The sequence below is a fragment of the Microcebus murinus genome, chromosome 9 (assembly GCF_040939455.1).
Source record: "Microcebus murinus isolate Inina chromosome 9, M.murinus_Inina_mat1.0, whole genome shotgun sequence".
NCBI classification, from domain to species: Eukaryota; Metazoa; Chordata; class Mammalia; order Primates; family Cheirogaleidae; genus Microcebus; species Microcebus murinus.
In genome coordinates, this window is record NC_134112.1 from 101,314,556 (window position 1) to 101,331,925 (window position 17,370).

The window sequence follows — 17,370 nt, forward strand, 5'->3', positions numbered from 1 at the left end:
TTTAGAGCACAAAACTTACTCTCAGCCTCTGCTCACCTGCAGAGGGAAAGACCACACACCCTTCCTCTCTTGTCGTTGGAGAGGACCTTGCTCAGCACCAGGTGGGTTTTGCTCGGGCACGGGCCTCCCCTGGCAGGTGGGACACGTGGCAAGCGGCACAGACACGTTACACACCGGATGGAGCGACCTTTCCCGGCCCAGTGTCAGCTCTTTTGTTTTCATCCCCCACCCCCACCCCGAGCGGTTTTGATGGTCTGCTTCCCAAAGGTGAGCCCAGGAGCAGCCGGAGGACATTACTGCAGGAGTGAAATGTCCAGGAAGGATCTGACGACACCCACGGTGGGCAGGTGGGCGCCAGGGCCCCGCGGCGGGGCGGCCACCCGGGCGAGCGCGCCCACGGCCTGGCGGGCCGGGGGTGGGGCTGCCCCGCCGTCCTCCCCTCCTTGGCCCCGTCATCCCGCCTCCCTCAGCCCGGCCGGCCGCCCTCCCCGGCCCCGCCGCGCTCCCTCAGCCCCGCCGCCCTCCCCGGCCCCGCCGCGCTCCCTCAGCCCCGCCGCGCTCCCTCAGCCCCGCCGCGCGGCCGAGCGCGCGGGCCGCCGGTGGCGCGTGTCACGTCATATGGCCCGCCCGCCTCCCATTGGCCGCGGCCGCCTCACCAGACTGAGAGCGGACGGGCGCGCGGGCGGGGCGGGGCGCCGCGAGGCCACGCCCCCCAGGCGGCGCGCGCGGGCGGCGGGTAGGCCGGCCCGGGTCACGTGGCGCGAGGCCCTCGGCCCGCTATATAAGCCCGCGCGCCCTCCCGGCGCCGCGGCCGCTGCTGGGGCCGTCCCGGGCCGTGACTCCTCCTCCCGCCGCCCCGCCTCCGTCCGGCCAGCCCGCGGGCGGGCTCCTCGGCCAGGTAGGCGCCGGACGCGGCGCGAGCGCTCCGGGGACGGGCGGGCGGGGGTCGCGGGGCGTGCGGGGCGCGGGCGGGGGTCCTGCGGGGCGCGCGGCCGTGGGGCGCGGGCGGGGGTCCGGGTCCCGCCCGCGTGGCCCCGGCCCTTTGTCTCCCGGGAGCGCTCCCGCTGACCGCGCCCCCCGCGCCCCGCAGGAACGCGCTCGGGCCGGCGGCCGATGCCCAGGCTGCACGACCGCTTCTGGAGCTGTCCCTGCGCGCAGCGCGAGAGCCGCGGGGGCCGCCCGCGAGCCGGCGGGGGGCTGGCGGCCAAGGGCGCAGCGATGGTCGGCTCGTCCGCGCCGGGCCCCGCCCCGCCGGCGGCCCGGGACTCCCGGCCCGCGCACGGGGACCGCGGCGCCGGCGCCTGGCACCACGACCTGGTGCAGCGGAGCCTCGTGCTCTTCCTGGTCGGGGTGGGCCTGGCCCTGGTGCTCAACCTGCTGCAGATCCAGAGGAACGTGACGCTCTTCCCGGACGAGGTGATGGCCACCGTCTTCTCCTCGGCCTGGTGGGTCCCGCCCTGCTGCGGGACGGCAGCCGGTGAGTGCCCGGCCCGCGCCCGCGGGGACCGCGTGTTTGGAGACATGCAAAGCGCGTCTCGGGGTGCTCTGGGGCGAGACACGGGGTGGCCAGCGCGGGAGGCTGCGCGCCCCTGGCGCAGCTGCTGGGACTTGCAGGACGGAGCGGGTGATGGAGATGGGCAGGAGATAAGCGGCCGTCCGCAGAGGCCGGGCCAAGCCGGCGGAGGTCCCTTCCCTCCGGAGTGGGGACAGCCGCGCGCTGTCACCCGGCAGGGCTGCCGGGGATTGGCCGCGGGAGAACTGGTGAGCGGCGGGGCCGCGTGGCCATTGGCCGCGCCGGGGAACACGCTACTCTGCCGGATAACCGAAAACAAATCGTCACGTGTGCTCAGGGGCGGTTGCCAGGGGAGCAACTTCTCAGCACTTCCTTTTGCAGGATCGCTGAGTAAACCGTGGCCCAGAGCCAAGGCTTTTCCCCTGGACTGCTTCAGCACTGTGGGTAAAGTCATAAGGAAAAGAGCAACCCCCTTGAGAGTGTAGATTTTCCTGCACCTAGCCGGTTGCATAGATGCTGCAAAACCTAACACAGGGCAGCCTGAACTGGGGACAGGGAGACTGCTGTCTTTTGTTTTTAGTAGAATTTTTTTGTTATCATTTAGCTGGTTTTATAAAATGTTGAGTGATCTTGGCCCAGCAGATCGCTGGATGCTTGTCTGCTCACACAGCGTTTGTTTATTTAACCAGCACCTGTGGGTCCTTTCTGCAGCCTCAGCTCTACAAGCTGCTGAAATGTAAAAGGGCGCAGACAGGCCCCTGGCCTTAAGCGCCTTAGAATCTGGTGGGGAAAACACGTACCTAAGTGGCCACATGTGTGTTGCCTGCTTACCAGGGCTCTGTGTGCCGTGGGTTGTTTATTCCTTACCACACAGTGCGGTAGGTCCATTTATAGATGTGGAAACTGGATCGCAGGCCAGTCCTGTCCAAGGGTGCACAGCGAGCAGCGTTCCTAACTCTGCACACTGCCTCCTGCAGCCAGGTGTGTCCACGGCTCTGTGGGAGCACTGGTGCCTGGGTGGACGCCCTGAACACAGCAAGGAGGAGGAAGCCCTGTAGCACAGAGCTGTGTCCCAGCCAGGGCATACGTCATGTTGGGATTCTGTCATTACTCAGCACTGGGGAGAGTGTTCTCAGATGGGATCCACTTTCTCTGAGCCCTTTTGGTATGTGGCTGCACTCATTTGAACACTTTTTTGAGAAATATATCTAGATTTGAAATTTCATTTTTCTCCCATATTTGGCAGAATAGTTTCTTTCTTTGAACCAAAAACTTAATCTTAAAAATGAAATATTTTGGTTTAGCCTTAAAAGGTAACATTAAGCTGTAGTGAAGTAAAGTTAATTTTGGAGGATTCCATTTTTCAAAACTCCAAAGTTAGAACTTGATTAAAGGAGATATAAAATGGAAAACTGCACATTTTCATCTGAATGCTCGGCTGACACTGTATTTCTTTTTTTTTTTTTTTTTTTCCTGGTTCACTGTATTGAGTACTGACACTGTATTTCTTGTTTCTTGGATGAAGAACCTAAACACTCACCTCGTTCGCACTCAGCTGAGGTGCAGCCCTGCGTGGCCTCTCCGAGCCTCGCCCTTGGGTGTGGTTCGCACGGGGAACTTGTCCCACGCACCATGGATGTTCAGTCCTGCCGCTGTTTTTACTATTTTGCTTCATGCCTTCCTGTCTGTCCAGGTTCTCTTTTAAACTCCATGTCTGTAAAGACTTCCTAACTATTCCAGACCCCAGTGAGCTCTTCCTTCTCCGTTCCGGTTACATAATCCTCATAATTTTACACATGAGAAAACAAACATGAAGAGCCACGTCCCATCTGAGGGCCAACTGGGACTCGAGGCCAAGTTTTCTATTCCTGGTCTGGTGCTCTTTCCACGGTGTGGGGGAGGGGGGCTGCACACAGGGACCAATTAAGGAAGGAGAGGAACCGACATGGGGCTGTCCCGCCCGGCATGCCCCACGGGTGTGCACGGCAGGGGCGCATGTCTTCTGGACACCTTGCTAGAGCCCCCTGAGATCAAGTCCAGGGCCACTCCGTGAGCATGTGACCCGGAACGTGAGAGTCACGTCAGCAGAAATGCAGGTGTCTCATCGCGTGCGCAGCCCCAATGCTGGGTGGCAGCGCAAAAGTCAGGACTGCGAGGGACTTGCATCCACAGGTGTCCTGGACGCTCACCTTTCCATTGCAAAATGGAAGTCAAACTTGGAAATACTAGGTGAATTGTGTAGTTAAATTAACTTTTGTGTACTGTAAGCAAAAATGGATATTAAATATAAAATTAAGCATTACTTATATTAGTAATAGGACTAATTATACTTGCTTGATTCATTTCTGTTTACTGAAACATGTTTAAACCAAATAACAGTGATTTTTTTTAACTTCTCAAAACAGTACAATTTTTAGGGGGTACTCAGAGAACGAGGATATAACGTCAATCGTAAATACTATGTCATAGCTGATAAACTTTCTAGGGAAAGGACCGGTCTGGGTAACGCGCCACTCTGTCAGAAGGGCTGGGTAACGTTGCTGCTGTGCTCTAACTCTGCTGCTCTCCCCCGCAGCGGTGGTCGGCTTGCTGTACCCCTGCATCGACAGCCGCCTGGGCGAGCCCCACAAGTTCAAGCGGGAGTGGGCCAGCGTCATGCGCTGCATCGCCGTCTTTGTGGGCATCAACCACGCCAGCGCCGTATCCTTTGGCGTGCTGCGCCTGGAGCGTGTTCTTGGGGTGCGCAGGGCAGCGTTTCGTCTCTTTTAACGGGTATTCAGTGTTTATGCGGCCCACTCCAAGGCCATTCTGAGTAGGCGCCGGGAGGCAAACGTGAAGGCAGTGCTTGTTCATCCCAGCTTCCTTGAGAAAGAGAGGAGGATGGGGCTGTGACGGCCTAATAGCAAAATGTATTGTTTGATGGGCAAAACACCAGCAGGACTGTACGTATCAGCTCCCAGAGAGTGACTCTTGAAGGTGAGCTTTGGCTTGGCGATGCCCAGGGACCGATGCTGTCAATCATGACAGCGAGCGTCAGCCGGTAAGTCCTTTCTTCAGCTCGCCGCGCAGCTCTCACGGGCGGCGAATTGCCTGTGGCACAAGAGTAAAAACCCATGTGTTCAACCCTTGGGGCCCTTTTTATGTCTTTGATGTTATTAGAAACTGCCAAACTTTTCCTTAACTTTTGCATCACCAGAAATTGGACTTTGCCAATAACGTCCAGCTGTCCCTGACTCTAGCAGCCCTGTCCTTGGGCCTCTGGTGGACGTTTGACCGTTCGAGAAGTGGCCTTGGGCTCGGCATCACCATTGCCTTTCTAGCTACTCTGATCACTCAGTTTCTCGTGTACAACGGCGTCTACCAGTAAGTGTGTGCTTTCAGATCCTGCCTTTGGAAAACTGTCACTTAAGTTTTATTAAAACATCCATTAAACTTAGATATTTTCGTATTTTATTTGGTTTTTATACAGAATGACATGGATTTAGGCATGAAATCCTCAAAAACTCTGCTTATTCTTAACTCACATGTTAAAAATGCACTAGCCATGACTTAATGTTCAAGAAAACCAAGAAGTAGCAGTGAAGCATACTCAAATATTCACCTTTAGCAGCATTTCATGGTTAATTGCATGCTGTATATCCCCGGTAAAGAGAATCTTTGACGTGGGGTGGGGCCAGGTGCACTGACACCGAGCCTGTTTCCCGCTCCAGGTACACGTCCCCAGATTTCCTCTACATCCGCTCCTGGCTCCCGTGCATATTCTTCTCAGGAGGCGTCACCGTGGGAAACATAGGACGGCAGTTGGCTATGGTAAGTGAAGTCCCGCTGCCTCCCAGCACTTTGGTCCTTTTAGCTTGATATAATTGCTTCAAATGATACATCAGGATTTGTGTTTGTGTGTTCTAGTTCAGACTGAGAGCAACAATCACTGAGAAAAGCATATATATTTTAAAAATAGGTAACAATACCAAGGTAATTCTTTGCTAGATTGTAAAGATCCATAGGTTTGTAAACTCATAATACTCGAGTTAGAAAGGAACCAGCGTTCGAGTGCAGCCCCTTCGTACTATAGGCACGTGCCGTGGCTCTTCCGAGTTTGCAGAACTATTAACACTGCAGTAGCTGGCAGGGAATGACACCAAAGTGGCCAAAGGGGATGGTTGGTTGGTGAGTTTCCTTTCCTCCTCCGGTATCAGAAACAGATCTGGGTGATCTTATGCAATGACAGTGTTCTTTCTAACACGATCAGAGCGGGTGCAGGTGAAGCCGGGCCTCCTGGGTCCACGGTCGGGGCCCAGGCCACAGAGACCCCGTCTCGGGCCAGGGCGCGCCGTGGGCAGGCAGGGGACAGCCTGGTCCAGGCAGGCACAGCTCGTGCAGGGGCAGGTGGCCCTGGGCGGAGAAGGTGATGGTGAGAGCGTGTGGCAGGGTTGCCGTGGGGATGGGCCATGCTACCTGACCGAGGATGGCACCCACTCTTACGTGGGGGCGGGGGGAGCCGCCGCCCAAGGCACGGCTCTCTCAGCCGCCTCCTGAGCGGGGCGAGGCAAATGAGTTCAAGGATAATTTTAGCAGTTGTTTTCAGTAGTTAAAAATGGGCATCTGAACACTTTAATTAAAAAAAAAATTGTGGACTTTTAAATGTTTAAAAGTAGCCTTTGACTGAAATTAGCATCTGAACACTGCGACTTAGGCCGGAGGGCTTAAATAAAATGAACTTACAGCAGCTGGGGCTGTTGCTCTCAGAGATAACCCCTGGGCCTTTCTCAGAAAACTTATCTTGGTGCTTCATGCTGCTTTCTAACAGCATGTTTATTCTTGCCCGCCGAGACCCATTTGTGAGGAGCTGAATTTGAAGGCTGCTTGGCTGTTTCGCAAAAATGGGAATAATTTCAAAAGTGTAGGATGGCGGCGCGTTCCACTGGCTCTGAGTCTAAAGCATCTTTCTCCTCTGGCCCTGCGGCGCCCTGCAGGCCTCCTGCCAGAACAGAAGCCTCCGCGGAAACCCGTTCCTGTGTCCCCTAATGGAGAGTCAAAGGGCTTCGCTTTCTTTTTTTATTTTTGAGACAGAGTCTCACTCTTGCCCAGGCTAGAGTGCCGTGGCGTGAGCCTAGCTCACAGCAACCTCAAACTCCTGGGCTCAAGCAATCCTCCTACCTCAGCCTCCCAAGTAGCTGGGACTACAGGCATGCGCCACCATGCTCGGCTAATTTTTTTCTATTTTTAGTTGTTTGGCTAATTTCTTTCTATTTATAGTAGAGACAGGATCTTGCTCTTGCTCAGGCTGATCTCAAACTCCTGAGATCAAGTGATCTTCCTGCCTCCGCCTCCCTGAATGCTAGGATTACAGGCGTGAGCCACCGTGCCTGACCTTTCACTTTCTTTAATATTAGACATCTGGCCCGTGGTCTCACGGGGGAGCGGTGTGCCGCTTTCTTCCCACACTCAGCTCCCCCACTTGTAAACTTTCCCTAACAGTTTCCAAAGTAGAGCCAGGCAGCGCCCTCCGCAACTGCTCTCCCGCCCTGAGAGCCTCGTTTCGGTGCTCTCTGGCAGAAAATCCTTAAGGTGTTTGGAAATAAAATTATCCTGAACCAGGTCGACTACTCATAGAATTAAATTTGAATAACGTTTTTTTCTGGGTGATGGATGCCATTATAGAGGGGTCCTCAAACTTTTTAAACAGGGGGCCAGTTCACTGTCCCTCAGACCGTTGGAGGGCCAGACTATAAAAAAATACTATGAACAAATTCCTATGCACATTGCACATATCTTATTTTAAAATAAAAAAACAAATGGGCAAAAATACCCGCATGCGGCCCACGGGCCGTAGTTTGAGGATGCCTGCCGTTATACATCAAGGCTTTTAAAATCAGTGTTAAGAAATAAGCATTATTTTGGTAGAGATAGAAATTTCACAACATTCATAAGTTCTGAACATCTAGAAATAGTTGGAGAGAACATTTTCCAAGTGTTGAACGAGTCACATCTTTTGAGGCTGGTTCTGAAGATGGTTCCGTGCAGTGATCCGTGCCTGCCCCTTCATCCTCTCGGTGAGAATGTTAGTGGTGACCGAAAACAGCACAGTTGCTGTGATTATAATTCTCCCTACTTAAGCTTTCTTTTCGTCCTTTTTATTCTCTAAACTTGGGGAGAGGCTTGTGGACGTTATCATTGCATCTTAGATCTGGGAGGGCCTTCCGGTGAAACCGGCTCCCGGGGCTCCAGGCCATCCCGACCTACCGCAGTTTTTACCTGAGAAAACTTAAGTCCTTGCCTCCGGATCCCAGCTATGATTTTTTCTGTTCAAAGTTTGAAAACTGATTTCCATCCTTAAAACCCAGGAAATGGGCTCAGCATCTTGAAAACGGAGCCAGTTGCTGGTGCGTGTTTTTGCTGCACCAGGGAGGTTGTGTAGACGCCAGGGAGGTTGTGTAGACGGCGCATCCTTCCTGCTGGCCCGCCCTCCGCTGTTTCCGCACTGCTTGGGCGGAGACCAGAGCTGGCTGGGGACCTCGGGCGGTGGGTAAGAGCTCTTGTGAGACCTACACCGAGTAAGGCCTGGCGAGTAAGGCCTGGTGCGGGGCCGGCACGCGCGCAGGTGCTGAAAGTCTGAAGGTGAAGAGGTTCAGACTCCGTTCAGCGCTGGGAGCAACTCTCGCCAGATCTGGTGGTGTTCAGGCCCGTGGGGCTTTTGTTGTTGAGGTTTTGCCGGGTGCCTTTGGCGTCCCTCTCGTGCTTTGCCGTTGGAGTTCCCTTAAGATGCCCCTTTTGTTGTCGGCCCGTATGTCTAAAAGAAAGTAGTGAGTCTGCAGCCGTCATCGACAGAACGTGCAGATGTGGCTCTGTGTGCCCCGGTCCTTTCGCAGGAGTGAGGCGTCCAAGAGCAGTCAGGTGGCAGAGCCCGTCCCGCGGCAGGTCAGCTGCTGCTGCTGGCGACAGTGCCATTGCTGCTTGGGGCATCGTGCTAGACACTTCCATCGCTCTCCGACTCAGTCCTCGGAACAGAGCACTTCCAGGTGGAAACTATCATCAGCACATTTTTAGGCGGGGGAGACCGAACTTAGGAAGATGGACAACTTGCCCGAGCGGGTGGAGGGACGGAGCTGGGACTGCTCTCGTCGGTGTGCCGCGGGCTCTGAACACGCCGCCCCGCCTGCGGTTCGCCCGTGCGGGGTCCCGCACTTGCTGGAGGGACCACCTCGCCATCCCAGGGTGCTGCGGCCGTGGCGCAGGCGAAAGCTCTCGGGCTGGACGCCACGTCCACCGCGGGCTGGCTGCCGCCTCGTCCCTGGCAGTCTGTGTCCCTGCACTGAGGCCAGACCTAAGTGTCATCCGTTTGTGTGTCAGCACTCGGCGGGCACGTAGTAACGTTTGATGACCTATTTCCAGGTCTCTGGCAAGAGCTTGCTACCTTGTTTTTTCTCTAGTTGAAGTTTGTTCCGAACCTTCCCCCCACGTTCATATTTAACACTTTATAATACTTTCAAATTACCAATTCTAGGAAGTCTTTACGTCTCCTAGAAGGCGTTACTGTGTGCGACCCTAGGGCAGTGATCAGCATGCCAGACTCCTGGGTGACTCCTCCCAAACTCATGACCGTCTTGCCTGTCTGTTTAAGTGAGGAATCTGCGATTTCTGGATAAGTGATCTTCATCACTGACGGCTCCTTGGTGTCAAAGCACACCTGCCACCAGGAGGGAGGTTAACGTGGGACCACTCCAGGTTTGGGGGAGAAGCAGGCATTGAGGTTTCTCTTCTGCCCGTTTGTAGAAGCTCTGCGGGCTCAGGAAAGTCACTCGGTCTCTTTGGGTCTGTTTCTCCATCGACGACACACCTGTCCCGCGCTGAGGACTCTCCCCGCGGTGCGGGCAGCTGGAGCAGCCGCGGCGGCCACCTCTCAGAGCCTGCGTCAGGCTGAACGAGAGCGGAGGCCAGAAAGGGATCCCGCCCGGGAAGCTCTGTGTGCGTTTAGGGTAGAGTTGTCACCCGGTGTCATAGAATGCGGCTATTTCAGTGTCTCTTTCAACAAACTGCCGGTGAGGTAGGTTGTAACTCGGGCATCGGATGTTCATAAAGGTCCGTGGCAGAAGTCTCCCTGCAGATAACCTGATGTTAGGAGTGTGATTCCTCAGTCGTAGTAAGGTAGAACTTTTAGGGGTGACTGTCATCCCATAAGCATTGCTATGCTTTGATAAAATCGAGGGTTTCCTTTATACGAATATTTTGTTGCACTTTCAGCGAGATCCGACGTGACAGATCAGGGCAGATCCTCGCAGGGCAGAGGCAGCCTCGCCGTGTGCGCGGGCCCTGGCGGGTGGCGCTGGCCGCACAGCCGCGACGCTCCGGCCGAGCCAAGGCTCTTTCCGCGCTTCTCTTGCGTCTCCGTCCCATTCCTCCAGCCACAGGAGTTTGGAATCTTCACCTTTTAGGGCCTACTTGATCGATAATTAAAATGTTTATGCGTGCACTACTAATTTTCTCTCTTTTCTTTTCTTCCACATAGGGTGTTCCTGAAAAGCCCCACAGCGACTGAGGCTCCAAACGCACCGATTCGGGAGAGTCGCCGAGATTTGGGGAGAAGACCTGATAGCGGATTGTGACAAAGATGATTTTTTTTCCTAAATACTGTTTAGGTGGGGCTGACTGTGCAAATGACTCCTGGAAAACACATTCACCTAGTCTAGAGTAGCCAAGTGGAGAAAACAACTACTTACCCCGAAGTCTTACCTTGACTGCCTGCCCTCACGCCTGCCTGTGCTCCGGAACATTCTATCCCAGGCTGCGTGTTGGGGGTTCAAGCAGGTGGCCGTTTCCCGAGTATTAGATTTCATTCGTGCGATTAAAAACAAGTTGCCATATTTCAGAGCCTTGAGCGAAGACTGACTTGCCAACTGTCAGTTCTCTGTCGGTGCCCAAAGGAAATGGGTTGATGGTGCTTAACAAAGATGCAGTGTGGTGTGATAGGAATCATATTTATCCAAAAGATTTTTTTAAATAGGGTTGTGTTAAAAAAAAAGAGAGAGAGAGAGAGAAGAAAAGCAGCAGTGAGTGTCGAGGGGTCACACTCTGGGGTGGCAGTGCTTCATGGTCACCCATGGTCAGTGCCGCAGTGGTGCATGCATGTGGCCACGCGTGTGCTCGCGTCGCCAGTGAATGAACCGTGCTTTTCATTCTACCCGGTGGAAGTTTGTGTAGACAATCTTACGGAGAGCAAAGGCAGTGAAAAGTCATAGTTCTACACTGTGATATATTGGAGTTTTCACCTCAATTTGTGAAGTTTTTGTTCCAAAATATGTAATCATCTGAGAATGAATACCTGTCTGCCGTGTACTTCAATCTTAGTGAGCCAAATTGTTTGTTTGTTATTCCAGAACAGAGGCAACTATTTTTTTTTTCCACAGCCCTATGGAATTTGCAATCTGTGATTGCCTTGTAAAAAGAAGAGTGCATATGTCACTACAGTTAAACATGTGGTGTTTCTAAATATTCAATGATACTGGTGAGCACAATGTATTCATTTAATGGCATAGACCATGTTAGACCTAATTTGCAAGTATTGGGTCTTAAACTTCAAGTGCAATGTATATGAAAACCAATCTGAGCCTTGTATTCTCTTAAATATTTATTTTTCTTAACGTGTGAGATGTTCAAGAGAAGGGTTCTCCATTCATTTCAGTGCTGCATGGAGGCAGAACTCAGCAATAATTTCCTTTGGTTGTAAAGTTACTTTATCATTTTACCCTCCACTGAGCCCTAGTCTTTTGAAATACTCCAGTTTTGTGGGTTTAGTAATTTTTACTTAACAAATTTGCCTTTTTGTATTTTGCAATTTAAATGTTTTTGGTTTGTTTTAAATTCTGTGAAAGTGGCTTGATTAAAAGACTCCTTTTAAGTAGAAGTCACCAGTCAGCAGAATAGAAACTAGGCTCACTTGCCTGTGAGTGCCGATGTGTGTGTTTGGTTTCATTTACGTGATGATCCTTTTTGGGGGTTTTTATTTTGTTTTGTTTTGAGGAAAATATCTTGGAGTAAATTTTAGGTTACTGAAGGTAATTTGTTTTAGAGGAATTTTTTAAAAAAGAAAATGGAATCATTCTGAACTTTAGAATGATCCCTTATAAATTTTCTGAAAATGTAAAGAAATGATTATTATGTGAAAACATTTTTCAATGAAGATGTCAACATTTTATGAAAAACCAGAAGCTATTAGATGAAACCAGTAACTGAATCTTTAAAATATACTTGATCATGCACAAACAATAAGTATTTTTTCTCTTAAACTGGAAGTAAATCTGTTAGAAGTAATGCAGCCAAAAAAATATAAATTTGAAGAAATTTTTTTGCCAATAGTTTACAGCAAATATATGAACCAAAGTGATTTGCGTTTGTAAAAATGTAAAATAATATGAACAACATTTGCACTATACCAGATTTGAACATCTAGTAAGTTTCACATTCATAACTAAGTTTTCAACATTGTGTTCTTTTTGCATTCATTTTTTTTATTTTTATTAAAGATTCAAAATTCATCCATTGTGTTTATGTTTGCTTTTTACAAACACAGACGGGGCGGTGTTTTCTGCGTAAGATGTGAGGATTCGTAACCTCTAATGTAATGGGAAAATCGTTTCTAAGCTCTTTAAATTTTACTCCATTTCAACACAGCCTCTTGAGAAATATTTGGGTGCAGCCATGCCCGGGTATGGGGGGGTTGGTTCCGGTGCCCACGTGTCCCAAACCTGCGCACACTCAAGTCCCGAGCTCAGCCCTCCACACGGCAGTGCCACATCCCGTGGATGATCTGTGCTGTGAAAACTCGGCGTGCGAGTGGACCCACACTCAAGGGCCAGTGTGTGTTTTCCCTGTGGCGCAAGCTACGTGGACCCTGCCCGCATCCCCTCCTCCAACCGGAGCCCTGTTTTCAGGCAGGCAAGCAGACAGCCCCAGGGCCCCTCTCGCCACCTGCGTGGCTGGGTCAGGGCCCCTTGCTGACTTGCTCTCCCAGGTTATCACAGACGGCATGAGAAGGCCTGGAGCTCCCAGAACACGAGCACCGTGCGAGCTTGCTCAGCACGACTTGGGGAAATGCCCTGGCAGTGGAGAAACGGGTCAGTGCTGGAACAGAAAGGCCGGCCGCATGCCAGTCAGCCCTGGGCGTTTTATGTTGTAGTGCAGACCCGGCCGTGGTCGCCACCGCTAGAACAGAGCTTGGTCTGTGCGGGGGCACTGGGAGGGCGGAGGGTGCAGACGCTTCCCTCCTTGCAGAAACTCGAGATCTGCCCGAGATTAGCCCGGTCTGTGCGGGTCCAACGTAGGGGTGACTACTCTCAACTGGTGTAGGTTCGCCTTCTAGAATGAGTGTCGGAGGTCAGGCGTTTCCGGGAATTTTTCTGGTCTTTGAGCAAGTAATTGAATTACATCATTTCATTAAAGGTAAGATACGTAATTTGCAGAAGATGTCCTTGTTCTCACGTCTTTGCAACTGCGGGATCCAGGCTGAGTACATAGGAGCTCCGGGTTGATCCCTAGCTCTTCTGTTTATTTAGCTAATTTGAACAGTCACCTGTGATCTTACCGAAGGGAGGTTTCTGGCAGACTCGTCTCAGTGAAGTAGATACAATTTGGTAGCCTGGCTCTATCCTCACCCTTGAATTGTGGGCATTCCATTTCTCTTGGGAATAAGAAAGGAGAGAAGGCAGATCTAAACTTACCTTTTCTGTCCACTTCACCTGTTAAAATAGACCTTTTACTAAGAATGTCTACTTTCTTAGAGTTTCAGATGATCTCTAGGTAACTGTGTAACTATTTAGCATATAAAGCCTTAGAGGTAGGGATATTTTCTTTGAAAAGTATTAATATTGTGAAATATTAATGAAGATATTAAAATTCGGCCTTAACATACTATGCAATAAGAAGCTGGCCTACTCCCCACTAAACTGCCATTTCGCTACTCTTAGACTGTGGTGGGTTTGTACGCAGTAAATTAGCCACAGGAGAGATCTCATATTCATCCCTAAATGCATCAAAATATGCAAAGAAAGATAAGAAAAATGTGCATGAAATAGATCCAAGTCCTAATACCCAAGCTTGGCGCTCTGTGGATTTCTCTATAAATCTTCATAAGACCCACACCTGAAGAATTTCTTACCTGAACATAAAAACACCTAATAGTGCCTGGCACAAGATAAGCTCTCGATAAATAGTTTCCCTTCTCCCCCCAGTTTTCTCTGGGAGGACAAATGTCCTGAGCTGGTGCCCTGTGTATGGCAGTTCCAGTCTGGGTTTGTACATTTCAAGACAATGGCAGCGTAACGCGAAAAGTGGTTTTTCATTACTGTTTCCATTTATTAGACACTTATTTTTTCTAAGTGCCTGGCTACCATCTTTACTAGTTCTCTAGGTTTTTTTTGTTGTTGTTGTTGTTTTTGTCATTCCATGTTCTACATATTCTCAAGCACAGGAGTAAAAAGTGACAGTAAAGAAGAAGAAGTCAAAATTCCGCAGAACTGAGCCCACTGAAGCAACTTCTCATTGGAACCGGCTCGTGGTGCTGCGTCTGTCTGCCTCGGGGCACACGTGTTCCGTGTAAAGTTGTACGATGTGTCAGACCTCACCCTCAGCACTGGGAGCCTCCCAGAGTGTCTTTGGGCTGGGAAGTACTGGTCACAGTGGCCACTGGAGTTTGGGGACTGTCTGCCTGGTGTCCCTCCTGCAGGCTGCAGCCCCCGGGAGGGGGGGAGCCACCTCTCCTTGCTTCTCCCGTTCTGGTCCTAGCCACGGGGCCCCTGGCTCCTGATCCCCAACAGATGCTTGTTGGAAGCACAGTGGGTAGATGGATCCTCTCACTCATTCCTCAGCCATCCAGCAAGTGTTTCTGCTGCCTGTTGTGTGACAGAGGCAGGCACAGGGGCTGCCCCTGTCTCATCTGCTGCCAGCAGCCTTTCAGTCCCCTTCCGATCTGTGGTCTCAAATCTGCTGTGAATGAGAAACTCAAGTTGCTAGCATCACTCATAACACAAAAGATCTGAGTCTGGATCTGAGGGTTCCTCCAAGTAAGGTGGCCATGTCTTAGTGGTTTTAATTACTTTTTTTTTTTTTGAGACAGTCTCACTCTGTTGCCCAGGCTAGAGAGCTGTGGCGTCAGCCTAGCTCACAGCAACCTCAAACTCCTGGGCTCAAGCGATCTTTATGCCTCAGCCTCCCGAGTAGCTGGGACTACAGACATGCGCCACCACGCCTGGCTAATTTTTCTATATATTTTTAGTTGGCCAATTAATTTCTTTCTATTTTTAGTAGAGACGGGGTCTCGGTCTTGCTCAGGCTGGTTTCAAACTCCTGACCTTGAGCCATCTGCCCTCCTCAGCTTCCCAGAGTGCTGGGATTACAGGTGTGAGCCGCCGCGCCCGGCCCAGGATTGGTTTTAAACAACAACATTGATTTGCTTTGCGTACCTGGGTCACTGTGTTGCTGCAACACAATCTCCACCAAAGTGAGCTGTGGCAGGACTCGGGGGTGGGTCGGGTTTGCACTGGGCCATCCCCACCCTCCTGCCCCACCACCCTGGCGCCCAGCACCCTCTAGGCTGGGGGGCTGTGCGTCTGCCCGCTGGCGGGACGGGTAGTGCCCCCAGCCCCAGGAAGAGCCGAGCCCTGGGCAGCCCTGGGCGCTGCCTCAGTGCGTGTCCTCCAGGCCTTTGGCCAGTCCTGGCGGCTTGCCGGCCCTTCCCATGGGCGCACAGGTGCCTCGGGATGTCCGTCTTTTCGAGAAGAACTGCTGCTCACTTTGACGTGTGATTATCTTTCGCTGTCCTTCAAATTTTGTCTCAGTTGCCATCGAATGCTTTCCGACCCAGCCTCATTTTCTTTCATGCCCGGGGACTACTGACCCAGCCAGTCTGCACGTTTGGCATTGCCCCTTTGTCCTGCTTCTGCACCAATTGCTTTAGCTGCAAAGCCCCAGCTAGGGCAGGGGGTATGAGCAGATCTCGCGAGAGAGACCCCACGGCAGGGGCGCAGCAGCCTGCCTCAGAGTCAGCCTCACTCCTAATGCCCCGCTTCCTACCGTGTTTCCCCGAAAATAAGACCTACCCATAAAGTAAACCCTAGCAGGATTTCTAAGCATTTGTGCAATAGAAGCCTTACCCCGAAAATAAGCCCTAGTGATGGGCGTGGCTACACAGCGCATCTGCACAACCCGTGCGTGTCGTTGCAGAGCAGGAAAGAAGACGAGCAGCCCTTCTCACCTGCCCCATGAGAGCTCTAGTGCTCGACATGGGAGATTGGGGCCAGTGGTTCTAAAGGAAATAGAGTCGCAAGACATTCAGGATGGGATTGGGGGTTTGGAGAGTGAGGATGATGTTCCAGAAGATGACTTCACTCTATTTGAATCAATGTAGATGGTTGTACTGTACTTAAAAAAAAAAAAAAAAAAAAACACATCCCCTGAAAATAAGCCCTAGGGTGTCTTCTTGAGGAAAAATAAATACAAGACCCTGCCTTATTTTCGGGGAAACACGGTACCCCCAGATCGAGCCAGCCCAGAGAAGTGCGTGAGTCTGTATTGATCGATCGATCGCCGGCCGGTTCTGAGCTTCCCACCGCCCGCCTCACGACACGTCGCTCTCGTGTCTTCCTCGAACACCCAGCAGCTGCAGACGCCGTCCGCAGAAAGGTCAGCGCGCCAACAAATCATCGGAAAGATCATCTCAGAGTTTCGCATCCACGAGGAGAGTCTGCACGTCCTTGCCTCTCGCCAGGATGAGAAGCAGGTCTGGAGTCCTTTTAGAAAGCTGGGCATATAGTAAAGCCCTTTCCTGGCCGGGCGAGGTGGCTCACACCTGTAGTCCTAGCACTCTGGGAGGCCGAGGTGTGCGGATTGCTCGAGGTCGGGAGTTCAAAACCAGCCTGAGCAAGAGCAAGACCCCGTCTCTACTATAAATAGAAAGAAATTAATTGGCCAACTAATATATATAGAGAGAAAAGAATTAGCCGGGCATGGTGGCACATGCCTGTAGTCCCAGCTACTTGGGAGGCCGAGGCAGAAGGATTGCTTGAGCCTAGGAGTTTGAGGTTGCTGTGAGCTAGGCTGATGCCACGGCACTCACTTCTAGCCTGGGCAACAAAGCAAGACTTTGTCTCAAAAAGAAAAAAAAAAAGCCCTTTCCTAAGGTTTCTCATAAATGAAATTGTTGTGCTTCCTAGGATCTATATATGGGTATTTGCAATTAGCCCCTGTTCATTTAAAAACATCGGAAACAACGTCACTGAGCACCCGCTGTGGCCAGAAACTGCGCGTGCGCTGGCCGCCCCGTGCTGAGCAAACGGGTTCCGGGTAGGGGCTGCCAGAACCCACCAGCTCCCTACCGGGGAGATCGCGTTTATGCTGGAGACCTGAGCGCCGATTCTGTTCCGTCTTAGAGCCTCACTCCTTCCACATAATAGACCTTCAAGGGAAATGCATGAATGAAGAAAGGAGAGAATAAAAGAACGGAGGGGGAGGGGAGGTGGGCGTCGAAACCCCAGCCTTCAATTTAGCACAGCCTGTACTTTCCAAGTCTAGCACCTGAGCTTGGCCGTCGGTTGTCAGTTGAGAGCATCAGAAATTACAGCTGAGGAGCCTGGCTCTCCGTGGGGCAGGAGGATGCGCAGGGAAGAGCTACCTTTTCCGGGCGGCTTGCCTCCTTGTTTTTAGCCCAAAGGCTGGGAGATGGTCCCCAGGGGCCATGTTTCTTCGCCCTGTGTTATGGGATAAATCACGTTCCCCCCCCACACACACACACCACCACCAAAAGTAGGTGTTCAAGTACAACATCGCAGAATTTGACCTTATTTGGAGACAGGACCGTTGCAGATTTA

General features: G+C 51.9%; 1 protein-coding gene across 2 annotated transcripts; it reads left to right on the forward strand.

Moving 5' to 3' along the window:
• The first annotated feature begins 812 nt into the window (after nucleotides 1-812).
• Nucleotides 813-12,045, forward strand: INSIG1 (insulin induced gene 1). 2 transcript variants are annotated; one of them, XM_012786252.3, is made up of 6 exons: nucleotides 813-898; nucleotides 1,091-1,477; nucleotides 4,089-4,213; nucleotides 4,710-4,876; nucleotides 5,224-5,323; nucleotides 10,020-12,045. In XM_012786252.3, exons 2-6 carry the CDS (start codon nucleotides 1,114-1,116, stop codon nucleotides 10,047-10,049), a joined length of 786 nt encoding a protein of 261 aa, XP_012641706.2. In that variant the 5' UTR covers nucleotides 813-898; nucleotides 1,091-1,113; the 3' UTR covers nucleotides 10,050-12,045. The 2 variants fall into 2 exon arrangements, with proteins under 2 accessions (XP_012641706.2, XP_020145221.2); XM_020289632.2 differs by lacking the exons at nucleotides 813-898; nucleotides 1,091-1,477 and adding an exon at nucleotides 1,517-3,742.
• The last annotated feature ends 5,325 nt before the right edge of the window (nucleotides 12,046-17,370 follow it).

What these genes read in the sequence shown, in the direction of transcription:
- INSIG1 (XM_012786252.3), top strand. Translation starts at nt 1,114, where the DNA reads ATGCCCAGGCTGCACGACCGCTTCTGGAGCTGTCCCTGCGCGCAGCGC. An exon ending in CTGCTGCGGGACGGCAGCCG is followed by an intron (nt 1,478 to 4,088) that starts GTGAGTGCCCGG and finishes TCTCCCCCGCAG; the next exon opens with CGGTGGTCGGCTTGCTGTAC. An exon ending in TAGGACGGCAGTTGGCTATG is followed by an intron (nt 5,324 to 10,019) that starts GTAAGTGAAGTC and finishes TCTTCCACATAG; the next exon opens with GGTGTTCCTGAAAAGCCCCA.